Source organism: Miniopterus natalensis, chromosome 10 (assembly GCF_054644295.1).
Source record: "Miniopterus natalensis isolate mMinNat1 chromosome 10, mMinNat1.hap1, whole genome shotgun sequence".
Classification (NCBI taxonomy): domain Eukaryota; kingdom Metazoa; phylum Chordata; class Mammalia; order Chiroptera; family Miniopteridae; genus Miniopterus; species Miniopterus natalensis.
Genome location: NC_142090.1, coordinates 45966953 through 45986257, shown reverse-complemented (window position 1 = coordinate 45986257; position 19305 = coordinate 45966953). Strand labels below are relative to the sequence as shown.

General features: G+C 37.1%; 1 protein-coding gene across 2 annotated transcripts in view; it reads right to left on the bottom strand.

Annotated features, from left to right (window-relative positions):
* The window catches only part of RELN (reelin), a 485569-nt gene that overhangs the window by 98366 nt on the left and 367898 nt on the right, over positions 1-19305 (bottom strand). For both annotated transcript variants that reach the window (XM_016219582.2, XM_087821107.1), the window contains exons 25-27: positions 16092-16297; positions 12473-12644; positions 11790-11990 (exon numbers count right to left, since the gene is read on the bottom strand). In XM_016219582.2, the coding sequence (XP_016075068.2) occupies positions 11790-11990; positions 12473-12644; positions 16092-16297 (579 nt within the window). The remainder of the gene's footprint in view (positions 1-11789; positions 11991-12472; positions 12645-16091; positions 16298-19305) is intronic.

The following is a 19305-nucleotide window of genomic DNA, read 5'->3' as shown; positions in this document are numbered from 1 at the left end:
GCAAATTAGGTGCTATAGCAGTCAGAGGGCCCTTTCCATTGAGTCTGCATTAAATTGACAATGAGAAGACCTGCAGCTCAGTTTCAACCAAGACCCTTCCATATGTTCTGGAAATCTTTGTTTAGGCAAACAACAGATGATTCTTAGCAGAAAGCTGGACCAGTTGCCCATTTTGTGAATTTCTTGGGGTTATAGGAAGAAAGACAGAAGCACAGTATCTGTTATGTTGGAGCCTTGGACAAAAGCCAAGAAGCCAAGAAACGTTTTCTTCCCCTTTCCCAGATGGCATAAACAGAGGGAAGCAGAAGATGAAAAGCTGTCCTCTTTAGAACACAAAGGTTACCTGAAGAGAGGGCTGTCCTCTCTGCTTCAGTGGAACAAACATCTTTATTCAATTTTCTTGCCAAAGCCCAGTAAGAAATCATTGTCAACTCAGATGAAAGAGCTTAGCTTTTGTCACAGCATCAAGTATGCAAAATAACCCAGAAATAAAACTAATATTGCTCTGTGTGCTTAAGTAGAGAAATGTCATCCTAGGATTAACATTAAAAAAATTAAAAATGCAACCTAAGTCCCAATGCCCTAGCACAACTATTTTTATTTCTCTACTTTTATCATCTACTCTTTATAAAGAAGTATATATTTTGTTCACATAGTTGAAGTTCTAGAACTTTCTAGAACTTTCCTCCTACTTTCTATTTAACGTATTGTTTCATTATTAAGGGCAGTATTGCAAAAAATGTATTTTTTTCCTTCAGTTGATTTGTTACCACCAGATAAATTACTAGAAAAAGTACTACTAACTCAAAATGTAGACACTCTTTAAATTTTCTATTTATATATGTTTATTTTCAGTTAATTGGTTTCAGATGTGTCAGTTTTACCACAACACTGAATATTATTCTAGTTTAAGATAGTTTCTTTCTAATTTAATAAATGTATAAATTTTCTTATTAGCTTTAGTTTATGTTTTTGATAATCACAAATGTCAAGCTCTTTTCCTGGTATTTATTTAATTATATGCTCTCTTATATGAATGATCTATTCATATCTTATTTCATTGTTACTGGGAGCTACCATAGAATTTTACTGTATAAGACTACAAATAAGATTAGTCATATTTTATAGAAAAAAATTTAAGGACTCAAAATAACACAATAATGACAAAAGAATGGTAGGAAAGGATGAAGGAAGTGTAGAGCCATAGGCAAGTCATATTGGCCCAGAGTTCAAGAGGTCAACCAGTTCATCATTGTGATTATGCAGTCGCTTGATCCAGTCTTTCAAAAGATTTCAATAACCTCCTTAAAATGGCAGCGAAGTAGGTAAAGGTACACTCACCTCCTCCCAGGACCAAACTGGAATTACAACTAAATTATAGAATAATCATCCTGAAAAACAAACTGCAGACCAGCTTAAGGGACCTAGAAACAGCCCAAGTGCCCACCAGTAGATGAATGGATAAAAAAAACCCAGTACATTTACACAATGGAATACTATATAGCTGTCAAAAGGAAAGATCTTTAGTTAATCTCTATTTATATGCATATTATCCATGGACACAGACAATAGTGTGGTGAAGGCCTGGGGTAGGGAGTGGGTGTGGGGTGGAAGGGGTTACTGGGGTAAAAATGGGGACAACTGTAATATTTTCAACAATAAAGATAAATTAAAGAAATAAATTAAAAAAAAAAAAATAGTAAAATAAAAAAAAGAAGGATCTTATCCTTTGCCACAGCATGTAGGAACCAGGAAAGTATTATGCTAAGTGAAATAAACCAGGCAGAGAAAGACAAATATCACATGAGATTACTTTTATGTGGAATCTAATGAACAAAATAAACTGATGAACAAAATAGACCCAGAGTCATTGAAGCATGCAACAGGTTGATGTATAGCAGAGGGAAAGGAGGGGCGGGTCAGGAAGGGATTAACCAAGGAATTTATATGCACATATGCATAGTCCATGGACACAGACAATAGTATGGTGAAAGCCTGGGGAGAGGGCAGGAGGAAGGTGCAGGGGATCAATGGGGGGGGGGAGAGGGAGACATCTGTAAATTTTTCAACAATAAAGATAAATAAAAAAATAAAGAAATAAAAAAGTAAAAATATCTTAAAAAAAAAAAAAAAAGCCTATGACCACGGATTTATAGAAGATGCCACATAGAGACTGGTAGGAAAGGTGGAGATGTGAAAAGGGCTGACCCTACTCCCACAGGTGGTTACTGAGATTCTGGAGGGATATCTCAGCTGCAAAAATTCACCCTGAGGAGCGTGGGGTCTCAACTCCATGCCAGGCTCCCCAACCCAGAGCACCAGAGCCAGAAAGAGGAGCCCACATAACATCACTGTGTGAAAATCAGTGGGAATTCTATCTGTCAGGAAGAGACAGGAGTCCTCGAGAGACACAGGCACCCTTTTAAAGGGCCAATGCACAAAATTTCATTCACAGCCACTCACCCTGGGCTCCAGCAATAGGGGGAGAACCAGAATAGGGTCATGCGAGGAGAGTCTGAGGTTTGTGGCTCTGGGGAGAGAACGAAAGGGACAGCTGCAAAAATCCCTGAGTGGAGTCATTCTTCCATACCACAGATGCCATCTTTTTTGGGTGGAGAACTCACTTCCTCATGGTACCAGCCTGGGAGAATGTAATGGCCCCATCCCCTAGACTCCTTCTCTTGCCACCCTGAAGAGCCTATACCTTGTTGAGGAGTCAACTGCCTTGGCCAGGGTGCAAAGGTCTGGGCAGACTCAGGTGTCAGTGACTGAGTTGTGTGGCTTTGGGACAGGGACCATTCCTCCACTTTCCTGTGAACCTCACTGGTGTTTCCCCTCACAGGAGATCTGCTAGCCATATCCTACAGACTCTCAGAGACCCCACCCTACTGAGCTTGGGTTCTTCACTGCAGAATTTTGGACAGACTGAGTTGTGTGATTCTAGGATATGGGCCATTTCCCCCTTGTACGCCCAAGCAGTGCAGACCCCTCTTTTCTCATAGCCAAATCTTGGTGTGTTTGAGGCCTGACCTCTGCTGGCCTCACCCTGATGACTCTGCTGGGCTCACCCTGATGACTCCTTGAGACCCCACCCCACCACAAAAGTGTGCGAGCACCTAGCGTGTAGCAACTAAACTTGGTATATCCAAGGACTTTTGCTGAGTGGCCTCAGACCCAGCACTGGCACTGAGTTAGAATCTGTATCAGTCTGGTGAACAGCACTTGTCTCTACCTGGTGACTCACTGAGAACCTACCTCATGCAACTCAAGTATCATCAGAGGCTCTTTCAGTGACTGAGCTTAATAGGCAGCTGGCAGATGGAGGCAGGCGGAGACAGATCTTTGTTGAACTGCCCCTGAGCAAGGTGCTGGTAATAGCTGGCCTTAGTGTATACTTGGTCCTTCTCATGCACACTCAGGCCCAGCAGAGGCAGCCACAAACTCTGGATCACTTTGTAGCTCCAAACAAGCTACCTACAACCAGTCACAGGCAGCGCCTGACATTGGCCTGCACCAGAGTCCCTCCCAGAGGCCCTGAACAAACATACTGACACCAGAGTCCCTCCCAGAGGCCCTGAACATACTGACACCAGAGTCCCTCCCAGAGGCCCTGAACAAACAGCTTCAGACAACATTAGAGCAGGATCCAATAAACTTCACAAGTGGCATATCCAAAGGAAGATCTCAACAGTTACCAGACCCTGCTGAGAGGTGAGATGACTTCTTCATTGTGTGGTCAGCACCTGTACAGCAGCTCATACACTGTGGTCAGAGTTGATCCTCACAGTCAGCCAGCCTGAGGGTCATTCCCAAGCACAAATGGGCCACTAGCAATCAAGAGTCAATTACAACAAGAGGACCCACATAACTCACACAAAGGACATTCCTGGAGCACCCAGCTCAGGTGATCAAGGAGACGGTGCCGCTGGATCCCACAGGACACCTACTACCTAAGGCCACCCTATCAAGACTGGGAGTGATAACAGATCTACCTAATACATAGAAACAAACACAAAGAAGCAGCCAAAATGGGGAGACAGAGAAACATACCCCAAATGATAGAACAGGAGAAATCTCCAGAAAAAGAGCTAAGTAAAATGGAGGTAAGCGATGTCTCAGATACAAAGATCAGAAAAATGTTTATAAAGATCTTCTAGAAACTTAGTGAGAACAACAAGAAACATAGTGAGAACCATATCAGCATGAAAAACAACAAAGAAACCATAAAAAAGAACCATTCAGAAATGAAGAATACAGTGTTGAAATTAAGAATTCACTGGGAGGAATAAACATAGGTTGGAGGAAGCAGAGGATAGAATCAGTGATTTGGAAGACAAGGTGGAGAAAACATCCAATCAGAACAGCAAAAAGAAAAAAGAGTTTAAAAAAATGAGGATAGTTTAAGAGACCTTTGGGACAACATGAAGCATAACAAAACCTGCATCATAGGGGTTCCATAAGGAGAAGAGAGAGAGTAAGAGATTGAAAACTTATTTGAAGAAATAATGACCCCAAACTTCCCTAAACTGGTAAAGGAGAAAGACACCCAAGTCCAGAAAGCACAGAGAGTCCCAAACAAGGTGAACTCAAAGAGGCCCACACCAAGACACATCATAATTAAAATGGCAAAGGTTAAAGACAAAGAGAGAATCTTAAAAGCTACAAGAGAAAAGCAATTAATTACCTACAAGACTGTTAATTACCATAAGACTGTTATCTGATTTCTCAACAGAAACATTTCAGACCAGAAGGGATTGTCATGAAATATTCAATGATGAAAAGCAAGGACCTACAACCAAGACTACTTTACCCAGAAAGGATATCATTTAAAACAGGAGGAAAAAAGAGCTTCCTAGACAAGAAAAAGATACAGGAGTTTGTTACTACTAAGCCAGTATTACAAGAAATGTTAAAGGGCCAGCAAGAAGAAAAAGAAAGAAGGAGGAGGAGGAGGTAAAGGAGGAGGAAGAAGGAAGAAGGGAGAAGAAAAAGAAGAAGGAAAAGAAGCAGAAGAAAGAAAGGAAAGGAGAACATAGTTAAAAGAATAAAATGTCAATAAATATGTACTCATCAATAATCACTTTAAATGTAAATGGCTTAAATGCTCCTATCAGAACTTTACACATGAAAGAACTTGAAAAAGAACAACAATCAAAGCCCAAAGTGAACAGAAGGAAGAAAATAATAAAGATCAAAGCAGAAATAAATGAAATAGAGTCTAAAATATACAAAAGATCAATGAAACCAAGAGGTGGTTCTTTGAAAAGATAAACAAGATGGACAAACCTTTAACAAGACTCATCAAGCAAAAAAGAGAGCAAATCCAAACAAATAAAGCCAGAACTGAAAGAGGCAAGTAACAACTGACTTGACAGAAACAAAAAGGATTGTAAGAAATATTATGAACAACTACATGCCAACAAATTGGACAATCTGGATGACATGGGTAAATTCCTAGGAACATACAATCTTCCAAAACTGACTCAGGAAAATCAGGATACCTGAATAGGCTAATAACAACTAATGTAATTGAAGCTGTAATTTAAAAACTCCAAACTGACAAAAGCTCTGGACCGGATGGCTTCACAGGTAAATTTTACCAAACATTCAAAGAAGAACTAACACTTATCCTTCTCAAACTGTTCCAAAAATTCAAAGGGAGAGAAGATAGCCAAGTTCATTTTAAAGGCCAGTATTATCATAATTCCAAAACCAGACAAAGACAACAAAAAGAAAGCAAATTATAGGCCAGTATCCCTGGTAAACATAGATGTTAAAACCCTCAACAAAATATTAGCAAACCAAATCCAGCAATACATTAAAAACATCACATACTGTGATCAAGTGGAATTTATTCTGGGGATGCAAGGTTGGTACAATATTTGCAAATCAATAAATGTGATACATCACATAAACAAAATAAAAGATAAAAATCCAACACCCATTTATGATAAAAACTCTCAGCAAACTGGGAATAGAGGGAATATATCTCAATGTAATAAAGGCCATATATGACAAACTTGCAGCAAACATACTCAATGAGCAAAAACTACAAGCCTTTCCCTTAAGATTGGGAACAAGCCAGGGATATTCATTTTCACAACTCTTATTCAACATAGTACTGAAGTCCTAGCAATCTGAGAAGAAGAAGAAATAAAAGGCATCCAAGTTAGAAAGGAAGAAGTAAAATTGTCATTATTTTCAGATGACATAATACTGTATCTAGAGAACCCTAAAGATTCCACCAAAGAAACTACTAGAACTGATAAATGAATTCAGTAAAGTAGCAGGACACAAAATAAATACCCACAACTCAGTTGCATTTTTAAACTCCAACAATGAACTATCAGAAAGAGAATCTAAGAAAAACAATTCCACTCACAATTACTTCAAAAAAATATGTAGGAATAAATTTAACCAAGGATGTAAAAGACCTGTACTTGGAAAATTATAGGACATGAAAGAAAGAAATTGGGGAAGATACAAATAAGTATCTCCTGTGTTCATGAATATACTGTGAACACATATACTGTGTTCATGAATAGGAAGAAATAACATTAAAATGTCTATGCTTCCCAAAGCAATCTAAAGATTCAATTCATTTCTTATCAAGATACCAATGGTGTACTTCACAGAAGTAGAAAAAATATTGCAAAAATTTATATAAACCCACAAAAGACCCAGAATAGCTATGGCAATCTTGAGAAAGAGGAACAAATTTCGAGGTATCACGCTACCTGACATCAAATTGTACAAGGCCATAGTAATCAAACAGCATAGTACTGGCATAAAAACAGACATAGATCAATGGAACAGATTAGAAAGCCCCCAAATTAACCCATGACTTTATGGTTAATTAATATTTGACAAAGGAAGCAAGAATATATAATGTGGTAAAGGCAGTCTATTCAATAAATGGTAACGGGAAAATTGGATAGAAAATGCAAAAAATGAAACTAGGCCACCTTCTTAAACCATACACAAGAATAAACTCAAACTGGATGAAAAACTTAAATGCAAGACTTGAAACTACAAAAATCCTAGAGGAAAAGATAGGTGGTAAAATCTTGGACATTTCTTGTAGCAATATTTTTTTCTGATATATCTCCTTGGGTAAGGAAAACAAAAGAAAAAGTAAACAAATGGAACTAGTTCAACCTAAAAAGTTTTAGCACATTGAAGGAAACCATCAACAAAATGAAAAGACAACCCACTGAATGGGAGAACATATTCACCAATGATACAGCCAATAAGGAGTTAATATCCAAAATTTATAAAGTACTTACACAAATTAACACCCAAAACCCAAACAATCCAATTAAACAATGGGCAAAGGACCTGAATAGACACTTTTACAAAGTGGACATTCAGATGGCCAATAGACATGAAAAGATGCTCAATGTCACTAATCATCAGATAAATGCAAATTAAAACCACAATGAGATATCACATAACACCTGTTAGAATGGTTATTATCAATAAGTCAATAAACAACCAGTGTTGGTGGGGATGTGGAGAAAAGGGAATCTTCATGCACTGTTGGTAGGAATGCAGACTGGTGCAGCCACTGTGGAAAACAGTATGGAGTTTCCTCAAAATATAAAAGTGGAACTGCATTATGACCCAGCAATTATTCTTCTGGGAATATATCCAAAGAAGACCAAAACACTGATTGGAAAGAATATATGCACCCCTATGTGCAAGGCAGTGTTATTTTTAGTAGCCAAGATTTGAAAGCAGCCCAAGTGCCTATCAGTAGGTGAGTGGATAAAAAACTGTGGTATATTTATAAAATGGAATACTTCTTGGTCACAAAAGAGAAGGAACTCTTTTTTGTGACAGCATGGATGGACCCGGAGAACATTATGCTAAGTGAAATAAGCCAGTAAGAGAAAGAGAAATACCATATGATTAAACTCATATGTGGAATCTAAAAGAACAAAATAAACTAACAAACAAAATAGAAACAGACTCATAGATAGAGAACAGACTGATAGCTGTCAAAGGGGAGAGAGATTACTGGGCTAGGTGAAAAAGGTGAAGGGATTGAGCAAAAAACAAACAAACAAACAAACAACTGATAGACACAGACAAGAACATGGTGATTACCAGAGGGAAAGAGGGTTGGGGGAGGTAAAAGAGGGTAAAAGGAGGATAAATGGTGACAGAAAGAGATGTGACTTGGGTGGTGAACACACAACACAGTACTCAAATGGTATATTGTAGAACTGTATACCTAAAACCTATATAATTTTATTGACCAATGTTACCCCAATAAACTCAATAAAAGAAGATTCCATATTTTCCTTTACAATTTGGCTAGTAAAATTTTACTGTGATTCATTTATATAATTAAAAGTCAAGAAAATAAGTAAAGACTTGACTTTCAGATGTGTGATTAAACTCTTCTAACACAAATTCCGCTTAATACATTACCCATTAGTAAGCCAAGCCTTTGTCATGTGGTGAGAGTAGTCATACTGGGTGCAACACATAGTTAGCATTTTGTCTTAGACTTATGATGACTGCCATTGTTCCTAAAATAGGCAAGTCAATGGAACTTTCAGTTCTGTAACAAGTTTGTGCTTTTAAAAACTAATTATTTAGCCTCTTTTTTTTTTTTTAATATCTTTATTGATTTCAGAGAAAGGAAAAGAGGGAGAGAGAGAGAGAGATAGAAACATCAATGATGAGAGAGTCATTGATTGGCTGCCTCCTGCACGCCCCTGGACTGGGGATTGAGCCCACATCCCGAACATGTGCCCTGACCGGGAATCGAACCCTGATCGCCTGGATCCTGGGTCGACACTCAACTGCTGAGCCACGCCCGGCTGGCCTAGCCTGACTCTTAACTGTTGATACTTTCTAGGATTCAATTATTGGCTTTCCTATCTTTTTACTGTATACATGCTCCCTAATGTCATTCACAATCATAATTTTAAATTCCATCTGAATACCTAGGACTCCCAGATATGACCTCTCTCCAGCTCCTTGGACAATGTCCACAACTGCTTCCTGTGCATTTCCATTTGAGCAGTCCACAGGCACCCATAATTCCACAAGTCCACCCCTGTTCTCTTCATCCACCCCCTAAAACAAATCCTCCTCTTCCTGTATTTCCAGTTACAGTGACTGGAGCCAGAAATGTGGGAGTTGTTCTAGGATCCATTCTATCATCCACTTACCAATATACCACTTGTTGACTATACTCCTTTAATATCTCTCAGATCCACCTATTTATCCTTATAACCTTATGCTATGCCTTAATCTGGCCTCCTCAGTTTTCACTGTGATGACTGCTCTTGCATCCTTACTTTACTCGAAATACATTCAGCAGTCTGAGCACTTTTCTCCGCCTCCTCCACTACCACAGAGGTCCAAGTTTTCATCATCTCTTACTTGGATCATTGCAATAGTTGCCCAGCTGGCCTTTCTGTGTCTGCCCTTGCCTCTGCCAGTGCATTCCTGGCACAGTCACAAGAGTGATTCTTTAAAAGCCTCAGCAGAGTATGTCACTCTTCTGTTACTCATTTTATTTACAACAGAAGTCAAAGACCAACTTTATTTTTTCTACTTGTCTCCCTTTTCTCACTCTTTGCTCTAGTCACAATGGCATCCTTATGATTTCTTGAACTTTTCCAAGGACAGTCTTATTTCAATGACTGATGATTGTACTTTTTGCTCCCTGTGTCTGGAATGTTATTTCCCACTCACTCCTTCACTTTTCAGAGGTCTCAGTTTATAAGTCATTTTTTAGTGAGGCCAACCTCACAACCCTTTATAACATAGTAACTACCCTCCAGCACTCTAGTGCACACTCTCTATCCCTATTTTTTCCATAGCCTAGAACAGACTCTGGTACATAGTAGAGGCTTTATAAATATTTACTGAATAAATGAATGAATGTACTGTTGATTCCAGTTTCCCCTTCTGTTAACACCCATACTGCTGCCAGAATGACAGTTCTAAAATACAGGTCTGATTCTTGCACTCAATGGATTAAAAATCTTCCATGAGTCATTGCTCTTGGGTTAAAGTCCAAGTGGCTTTGTGTGTCATATAAAGCCAATTAGGATCAACTTTGTCTGTGACCTCTGTGGTACATTTTCCAAACTCTTTAACGTTTCCAAATTTTCCATTCTCATTTGCACTTTATGTATTTGCACATTTTGTTCCACTGGAATTCATTCCCTCCCATTGTTCAGCTGGCAAAGTCTTTGTATTTCCAGAGACTTCCAATTTCAACTCATCCATCATCCATCCATCCATCCATCCATCCATCCATCCATCCATCCATCCATCCATCCATCCATCCATCCACCCACCCATTTATTCAGCTAACATATTTTTGGAGCACCTGCCACCTGCCAGGCACTATGCAGGTCGTCCTGTAGCATCAAAGCCGTTTCTACTCCTGTGACTGTATTGTGGCTGTTTACTTTTCTGGCTCACTTACTAGCTTTTGAGATCCTTGAGGGCTAAGGCCATATTTTTCATCTTCATATTTCTAGCATCTAGTGTTTGACATGCACATGAAATATACCGGCACTGTGCACTTTTGTACAAATGAAACTAAGTCTTCTTACAGATGCCAAATATATATTAATTGTCAATCCCTGAAAGACCCTTATTACATATCTATTATTAACTAACAGCCATAAATCAATAGTATTCTGATGGTGTGATTTGAAAATTGAGATTTTTCTTAGGTATTATGCATTTTTATTGGTTGTTTAAGTACTTGAAACATTTAATAATGTTTTATTTATTTAGATTTTGTAAACTTCATAATTTCATCTTGCAGACTTTAACACCTATACTACCCTGATTTTTTTTTAAATAAAAAAAGTGTCTGATGAGACACAGCATAATATTCTGGCAATGCACTGGCTATTGCTGCTATTTTGTTACCATTTTAGACAGTACCAATAAATTAATATAGAGTCATATACTGTTATTAAAGGTTTTTCCATTGTAGTTTAGCATTAAAATCTAAACAGAAAAGGATAATAGTTCACTGATCAACTTCCTTGTTTACAGACCAGTGCAAATTATATTTGAAGAGCTGCCTATAAACATCCGATCTCTTTAATAATTCCATTTGTAAATTATTTAGTATCTGCATCCCGCCGTTATGTAAGGACCATGTAGTCGGGTTAGTTCATTAAAACTGCATTACTTTCGACCCCAGAATTCACCAATGGGATTTTATCATAAACACAATGAGATTTTGATTAGGCTTCTGAAAAAAGAGCTTGTCAAAGTAAATACTTGCTATACATGTTGACATGTTATCATAGTGCTGAAGAACAACAAGCTTTTAAGAGGGCAATGATAATGAAAGTAAACATTTATAGAATCAAAGGAAGAGAAATTATTTGAAAATGCTATAGTAAAAACATAATATAACTCACAAGTCCTAAATGCACTAGTAAGCTGAAAGGAAGAACTTATCTATTACCATTCAGAAACATGGGACTCATTAAGTCACAATCAGATTGAAATCCTAAAAGTCAATTTCCTTTTTAATTCTAGTAGAGTTCCATGAACGCTTAAAGAAATACAATGACATAGCTACAACTTCTAGGGCTCATGAAAAAAAAAAAAAGATAAGCTGTTTCCTTATGGAAAAGCTAAAAAGCGTTGCCATTTTAAGATTATTGAACTTTTGTTCAAGTCTCTTCTTTAATAGCACATGAAAAATTTGCATTCTTTGTCAATTTCACTTGTAAATATGGAAGATGTTTTGCTCCTTGACCTGCCCTGGGTAAAAGTTTGTGCATAAATACCTTGAACTGTAGCACATATCCGGGTTTCAGAGTCAAATCACGAGTTACTGCAAATCGATCCCCGTCTGATTTTCCAAATACCATGGCTGATGGTGTGGCGGAGCAGAAAGTTTCATTTTTAACCATTCCTTCATTAGCCAACATCAACCACACACTCATTTGATTCATAGGGTAATCAAAAGCTGGCTTCTCATAAAAGTTCTAATAGAAACAATACAAACAACACAGAAAGGCAGTTTGAGAGCTTTGAAAATAAGAAAGGAATTTTTAGTTCATGACATGCAGAGTCATGTACCATTTCCTATATATAGGAAAATACAGCAGAATCTCTAATTTACTTAATCTTTATTTTTACTGCCATGAATTTTTTCTTCTGATGATTTAATAACTGAAAATATTTTGCCACTGTATATCTAATTTTAAAATACGCTAGTAATCATGCCTGATAACTGGGCCAGATTTCAGGTTTTTTTGTTTTTTTGTTTTACATCGAAATAACCCGGGAACTAGTAGCATAAAGAGGTAACAAAAAATTAAGTGTGAACCAAAAAATTAAGTGCAAACACAGAAAAGTTGTATTACATGTCAAGTGTCAAGCACTAAATTTTGGGGGAAGTGTGAAGTTCTTTAATCCCATCTACTTTTATAATTATCTCCTTGGAGTTCAGACATGAAAAAAATACCTGGGGTAAAGTTGGGTTGACAACTGGGATGACCTGCTTTTGTTTTTCTGACAGAATGATAATGTCATCGACCGCCCACTGGTCATAGTCCTCCCCTGAGAAAACGGGCTGCCACCACCGGAACCTGGTGCAAGTGGTCTTGGCAGCAGCTGGAAGTTCCAGATAGACAAATCTGCATAAAAGCAAATCACTTATGGTTAGGAAAGGAAAGCTGTGTCTTAGCTGCTGTTAAAATAACAAGAATAGTAATAAGAAAGTTTAGTTGTCTTTAATCTCTTGATATTTTTGAAAATTTTCTCAGTTTAATAGATCAGACAAGAGGTTTCAAGTTGTAAGCAGGCTTAGTTCTGGTCATGTTTATTCCATTTGGAACTGTATCTTTTCCAGGCAATATTTCAACTGTGTTAGATTCACTGAACAATGTCTTTTGACTACTATGACAATGGTCATAACATTTTCTAGAAATACCTAGAAAAAATTGTCCCTTTGTGTGTTATTATATTAAAATAGCATTCAAAAATTTTTATAATAAAATGGAATGCTTTAATATGGTATATAAAAAGAATTATACTCCACAACCAAGTGAGGTTTATTGCAAGAATGCAAGGCTCATTCAATATTCAAATCTCAATGCAATACTGTAATATCAACAGGCTACAGATGAAAAATCAGGTATCAATTGACGAAGATATTTGACAAAATCCAATAGCATTCAAAATTTTTTCAAAGCTGCTCTTATTGTGGGAAAACATAAATATGCACTAAAAAACCCCACAAACTCACCCATAATCTACTGTACGGGGTTGGCCTCTGTTAAAATTTGGATATATATCATTAAAGCAAGTAATCTTTTTATAGATGAGATATGTATATATCGGTATCCTACAGTTTAAAACTTAACATTATTTCATAAGCACATTCTCATGCCAGTAGAATTATTTCTTAAGGTCACACTATTGTCTATATAATTTTCCATAAGACAAATATGCTATTACTTATTTTACCTTTCCCTACTATAAATAATTCTGGGATGAAAATCTTTATGCATAAAGCTTTATCTACACTTCAGCTTATTTCATAAGGTGAGATTCCTAGACACAGAATTATCAGGTCAAATAAACTGGTCATGTTTAAGGCTCTTGATTTTTCCAAATTCCTTTCTGGAAGAGTCACACAGTTGGCAGGATGACATCAGAGTGCTAGTCTTGCTGCTCCCATGTGGAGAAAACACTTGGCATTATCTTTAAAAATGACCATTTGGCCCGGACGGGCGTGGCTCAGCGGTTGAGCGTCGGCCTAAGATCCAGGCGATCGGGGTTCGATTCCCAGTCAGGGCACATGCCTGGGTTGCGGGCTCGATCAGTGACTCTCTCATCATTGATGTTTCTATCTCTCTCTCTCCTTCTCCTTTCCTCTCTCCGAAATCAATAAAGATATATTTAAAAAAAAAAATAAAATAAAAATGACCATTTAACTGTTGAAAAATGGTATCTTTTTTATTGCAACAGAGGTTGGACATTATTCATGTTTTATTACACATCTATGTTTCCTCTTGTAACGTCTGCTCATTCCTTTTACCCATTTTTCTATCGGGATCTTAGTGTTTTTCCTGATAATTTGTATAAGCTCTTTACAGCAACATTGACCCTCTGTTTCTCTTAATGGTTGCAAGTATTTTCTCAGTTTGTTTTCCTTCTTTTCATTTCTTTGTGTGTTTTTTGACACGCATGTGTTGCATGTGTACGTAGTTTAATATTTGCACATAGTATATTTCTATGTAAGTAGTCCTTTTCTTTATCAATTGTTCCATTGAATTTATGTTTAGAAAGTTTAGATCTTTTCTCAAAACCAGATAGCAGTCTAAATGTTTAAATATTTAATGAGTCTTCAACAGTTTTTGATAACGTAAGGTGATAATCTAAATTGATATTTTCCCCCAAGAGCTGACCCACCATTTTCTAACACCAGTTGACTGAATAACCGTTCTTCTCGTTGACAGTTGATGCATCTTTGTTTCATATGTAAGTTCTTATATATTTGAGTCAACTTCTTATATATTTGGGTCATCTATTTGGTTTCATTGTTTGTTCTATCTATCCATGCACCAGTATCATTCTATTTTAATTATTTAGGTTATATATTTTAATATCATGTAGAGCATTCCTCTATTCTCCCCTCAAAAGTTTAAGCTATTTTTGCCAGTTTATATTTCTAGATATAAAGTTAAAAAAAAATGCCACTAGGATTTTGATTGGAATTGCATTAAACATAAATTAAAAGATATTCATATCACAATATTTAGTTTTCTGATCCAGAGATGCTGTATTATTTTCCTTTTATTTGTTTTCTTTTATCTCTGAAGGAAGTTTGGAAGTTTTCTTTACAGAGATTCTCAGAATTGTTTGTTAAAGTTACTCCTTATATTTATTTATGTATTAGTCACCACAAATGGGGACTTTTTCTGATATCTTCCAACTCAGAGTTTCTTTACCATTTTAGTGTCATAAACTCTTTGAAAATCTGGTGCAATATTCTGGCCCTAAAGAAAAGTTCCAATAAAAATAAAGCTGAATATTTCTGGAATTTTTGTTTGTCTATATAGTAATCTAGGCACTTTACTGAACTCTCAGTAATGTCCAGATTGACAATGATATTACTTGGAGAAATAATTTGAATTATTTTCAACTGTGTTTTTAAGCCAGTTTGGCACCATTACAACTCCCTCTCTGTATATTTAATTTGTAAATTTGAATCTACCTATTCTTCAATAATAATTGTTTTCAATAAAACAAGGTTCAGTTGTAAAATACAAAACAGGGACAACTTTAGTATGTTAAAGCTCAATAACAATTGGTCAACATATATAAAGAAAAAATGTTGTCTTTGTGTTAACATGAAAATCCAGAGATTATAAAAAGGAATTCTCTAAAAGTGATATCCTTGAGTAGATTTCAATGACACATAAAATATAAAGTACAAATACAGAATTTCAAAATACTACATAATTGCAAAAGAACTAAATTTATATATAGATAAATACATTGATTGTCTGGTACAGGTATTAGTATTAAACATGAGTCATTTTCCCAAACTCCTTAACAGTAATTACCTAAGACATTTTATTACATATATTCCCCATTCATCAAAATAAGGACAGGGATAGGCCAGTGAAAAATTTAAAAAAATCCAAGCTCCACAGATTCTTTCACATGCTGGTTTAAGAATAGGCCTGGGTGCAGCCACATGAAGGCTTTCGACAAAATCCATCTTGCTGTTAAATCTAACAGGTGAAGATATTTTATATGTGCATTAAAGTAAAACAAAACAGAAATGCTTGGAATATCCCTATCTCACAGAGTTTAAAAACAATTCAATTGTCTCCTTTTCTTCTAGTCATGTTTTTTCTCAAATTCTTTAAAAATTCAAACATGAATGCAAATGCTTTCTGTCCAGAAACTTAAATAAAATGAAATGTATATCTACTAGACTAGTATTCATACCAGATATTTATGAGTTTGTCTGTTTTTGCAACCGTTAATGACATTTCGGAAACACCTCAACAACAATGTAATCTTTACCATTCCTGGAAACCACTGGGAGGCCATCAGGGCTTGGTTACCTGGGTTTGCTGAAGTCTGAGAAGTACATCTCTGCCAGCAGGTGCCACTGGATGCCCCCGTTGTTGCTGTACTGAAGGAGGATGCCCTCCTCTCTGCTGTCGGGCTTGTTGCACGCAGCACTCTCTCCGCCTATCTGGATGTAGAACTGGACAAAGTCCACCCAAGAAGTATCTAGATCCAAGCTCACCAGCTGTCTTTTTCCAGCCTTTCCAAAGGACAGAAATACCACAGATTCAATTATATGGGAGCGCTTAGGCATTTTGTTGTTTTAGTTTCAAATTCATATGAGCATCCTAGCACTATGTGGAGATGATTTTGTCCCCATTTATTAAGAGGAGCAAGTTATACCACTTAATAGTCTGCTTTGGTTATAGTAACTGTTCCTGGACACATTCAATTAGTCTCTACATCACTGATTGTCAGACTTGGTTATGAGATCCTTGGGAACTGCTAATTACACCAGAGTATTCAAAAATCTTTAAAAATAAAATAAAATTAAATTAAAACCCTTTCAATGTTTGGTTTGTGAATCTCCTCCAGGCAAAGTAACGGAGAATCTGAAAGACTATATACGTTGAGATCAGTTGGAGCTGGGTTTGAATCTCAGTTCCATTATTCATGCTGTTCATCAGCTGTGTGACCTTTCTGAGCTTTTATTTTCCTCAAAGGTACAATATTGGTAATAATACCTTCTTTATAGGGTGCTGGGTAATAATACCTTCCTTCTAGGGAGTTGTGATAATTAGATGAAATAACATTTTGCATGAAACTTGCCTAACACACTGAATGTCTTCCTGGGAGGTATGCCCAGTGGGAATGAAAGTGAAACAGATTTAAGATTGAAACCTGACAAAAAAAGAGTACTTGACAGCAAGAGGAAGACAAACAGCCCAATTAAGAAATGGGCAAAGGACTTAAATAGACACTTCTCCAAAGAGGACATACAGATGGCCAAGAGACACATGAGAAAATGCTGGACGTCGCTAATCATCAGGGAGATGCAAATTAAAACCACAATGAGGTATCACCTCACACCTGTCAGAATGGCTATCATCAACAAACGACATGTGATGACGAGGGTGTGGAGAAAGGGGAACCTTAGTACACTGCTGGTGGGAATGCAGACTGGTGCAGCCACTATGGAAAACAGTATGGAGGTTCCTCAAAAAATTAGAAATGGAGCTGCCATTTGACCCAGTGATTCCACTCCTAGGAATGTATCCTAAGAATCCTGAGACATTGATCAGAAAGACTATATGTACCCCGATGTTCACAGCAGCACAGTTTGCAATAGCTAAGATCTGGAAACAGCCCAAGTGCCCATCAGTAGATGAGTGGATAAAAAAGCTGTGGGACATTTACACCATGGAATACTACGCAGGTGTAAAGAAGAAGAATCTCGTACCCTTTGGGACAGTATGGATGGACTTGGAGAATATTATGCTAAGTGAAATAAGCCAGGCAGCGAAAGACAGACATCACATGATCTCGCTTATACGTGGAATCTAAAGAACTTAATAAGCTGATGAACAGAATAGATTCAATGACATGGAAGCATAGATGAGACTGACAAATGTCAGAGGGATGGAGGAGGGCCGCTGGGTGGAGGGGGAGAGAGTAACCAAAGAATTTATATGCATATATGCACAACCCAAGGACACAGACAATGGTGGGGAGAGGGACTGGGTGGGGGGAGGGACGGGGTGGAACGGGTCATTGGGGAGAAAAAGGGACATCTGTAGTATTTTAAACAAAAATAAAATTAAAAAAAAAAAAAAAAAAGAGTACTTGAGTCCCTCAGGCTCCCAGTCAGTGTGTTTGTCTCAGTCTCCCTGTCTGTCTTTCTCTCATTTGGAAATAGAGAGATTGGGAGGGATCATTTAAATAAGCTTTCGCTACCACTACATGGTCTCTTTGTGTCCTAAACATGTTAAAAATTCCATCAAATCCAGCCACTTGCTTCCTTTGCTTAGTGTGTTCCCTACATGTATGTCACTGTCCTGTTGTGAGGTGTTGGATATCAAATGACAAGGTTTGTCATGATTCCTTTTGTGTGTGAATATTTTCATGCTAATGAGATTGAAAGAAGGCTTGATCACGAGATTCTTCCACCCAGATTCTGCCAAAGCTAATCCATGGTCTGCTCTGTACTGGTCTCAGAGAGCTCCTAAGAAGTTCAGTGAAAAGTCAGGAAGAAAAACTGAGATAGTTTAGAGAAAAACACCCCTCACAATTAGAATTTAAAGCCTACTCAAATTCACTAGGTTAATTAAGAAAGGGTTTCAGCTATAAGTCATAGGGGAAATACTTGGGACTAATTAAAAGAGTACACTGTTACTGAAAAATCTAAAGCCAATTAAGAGATTAAAAAAAAAAAGCAAAAAAAAAGCAGTGTGTATGTGGCTCCAGTGAAAGGAGAGCTGAAATTAAACCTGACATAGGAACTTATCCTTTGGAACTCTCAATTTTAAGTACGTATTTGAGGAAATCTTAAAATATGCATTTTCAATATGTTATATATTTTTGATTTTCCTTGCTGATTTGAAATAATGTAAGTGAGAAGTACCTCAGAGATGATTATAATCTGGCCTAGAATTTTCATGCTTCAGGATCATTACAGGAAGAGTGATTTTTGAGAAGAAAAACTCCAGAACCTAGCTAGTTAACTCCAATCCAGCAAACTCCTATGCAAAGCTCAGCATGTGGAACTAAGCCTGAAGGATAAAGATCTAAGGTGAGAATTATGAAAATCCAATTATCCCAATTAGCTGGTTGGAATGACTGGTCTATTGTGAAATTCACAGAGCAGTGTTATTTTTCCAGGAGACTGTGGTGTTGGGTTCCAGAGGTTTCACAAGAGTGTTGTGTGTGGTTTTTATAAATGGTGGAAAATATCGTACAAATGCTTGGTTTGGCACTGAAGATGTTTTATCCTAGAGAACAGTACAAGTCATTTTCTTCTGTTCAGTGACCTGAAATGCTGAACATTGTTTTAAAGGGGGAAAAAAAAGAAAGAGGAAATGGGTCATGGCAAACTGTCAGAATTTAGAATTTAATGTGATATGTGCTTTGCTGCTTTCCTATTACACTATGATCATTGTAGCTATGTGTGCACCAGTAGACACATACACACATGCAATGTGTGCATGCATGTACGTTGGAGTAATAGGTTAGGGACCTTCTTATTCTTGGAGTGTGGAAAATACCTTCCAA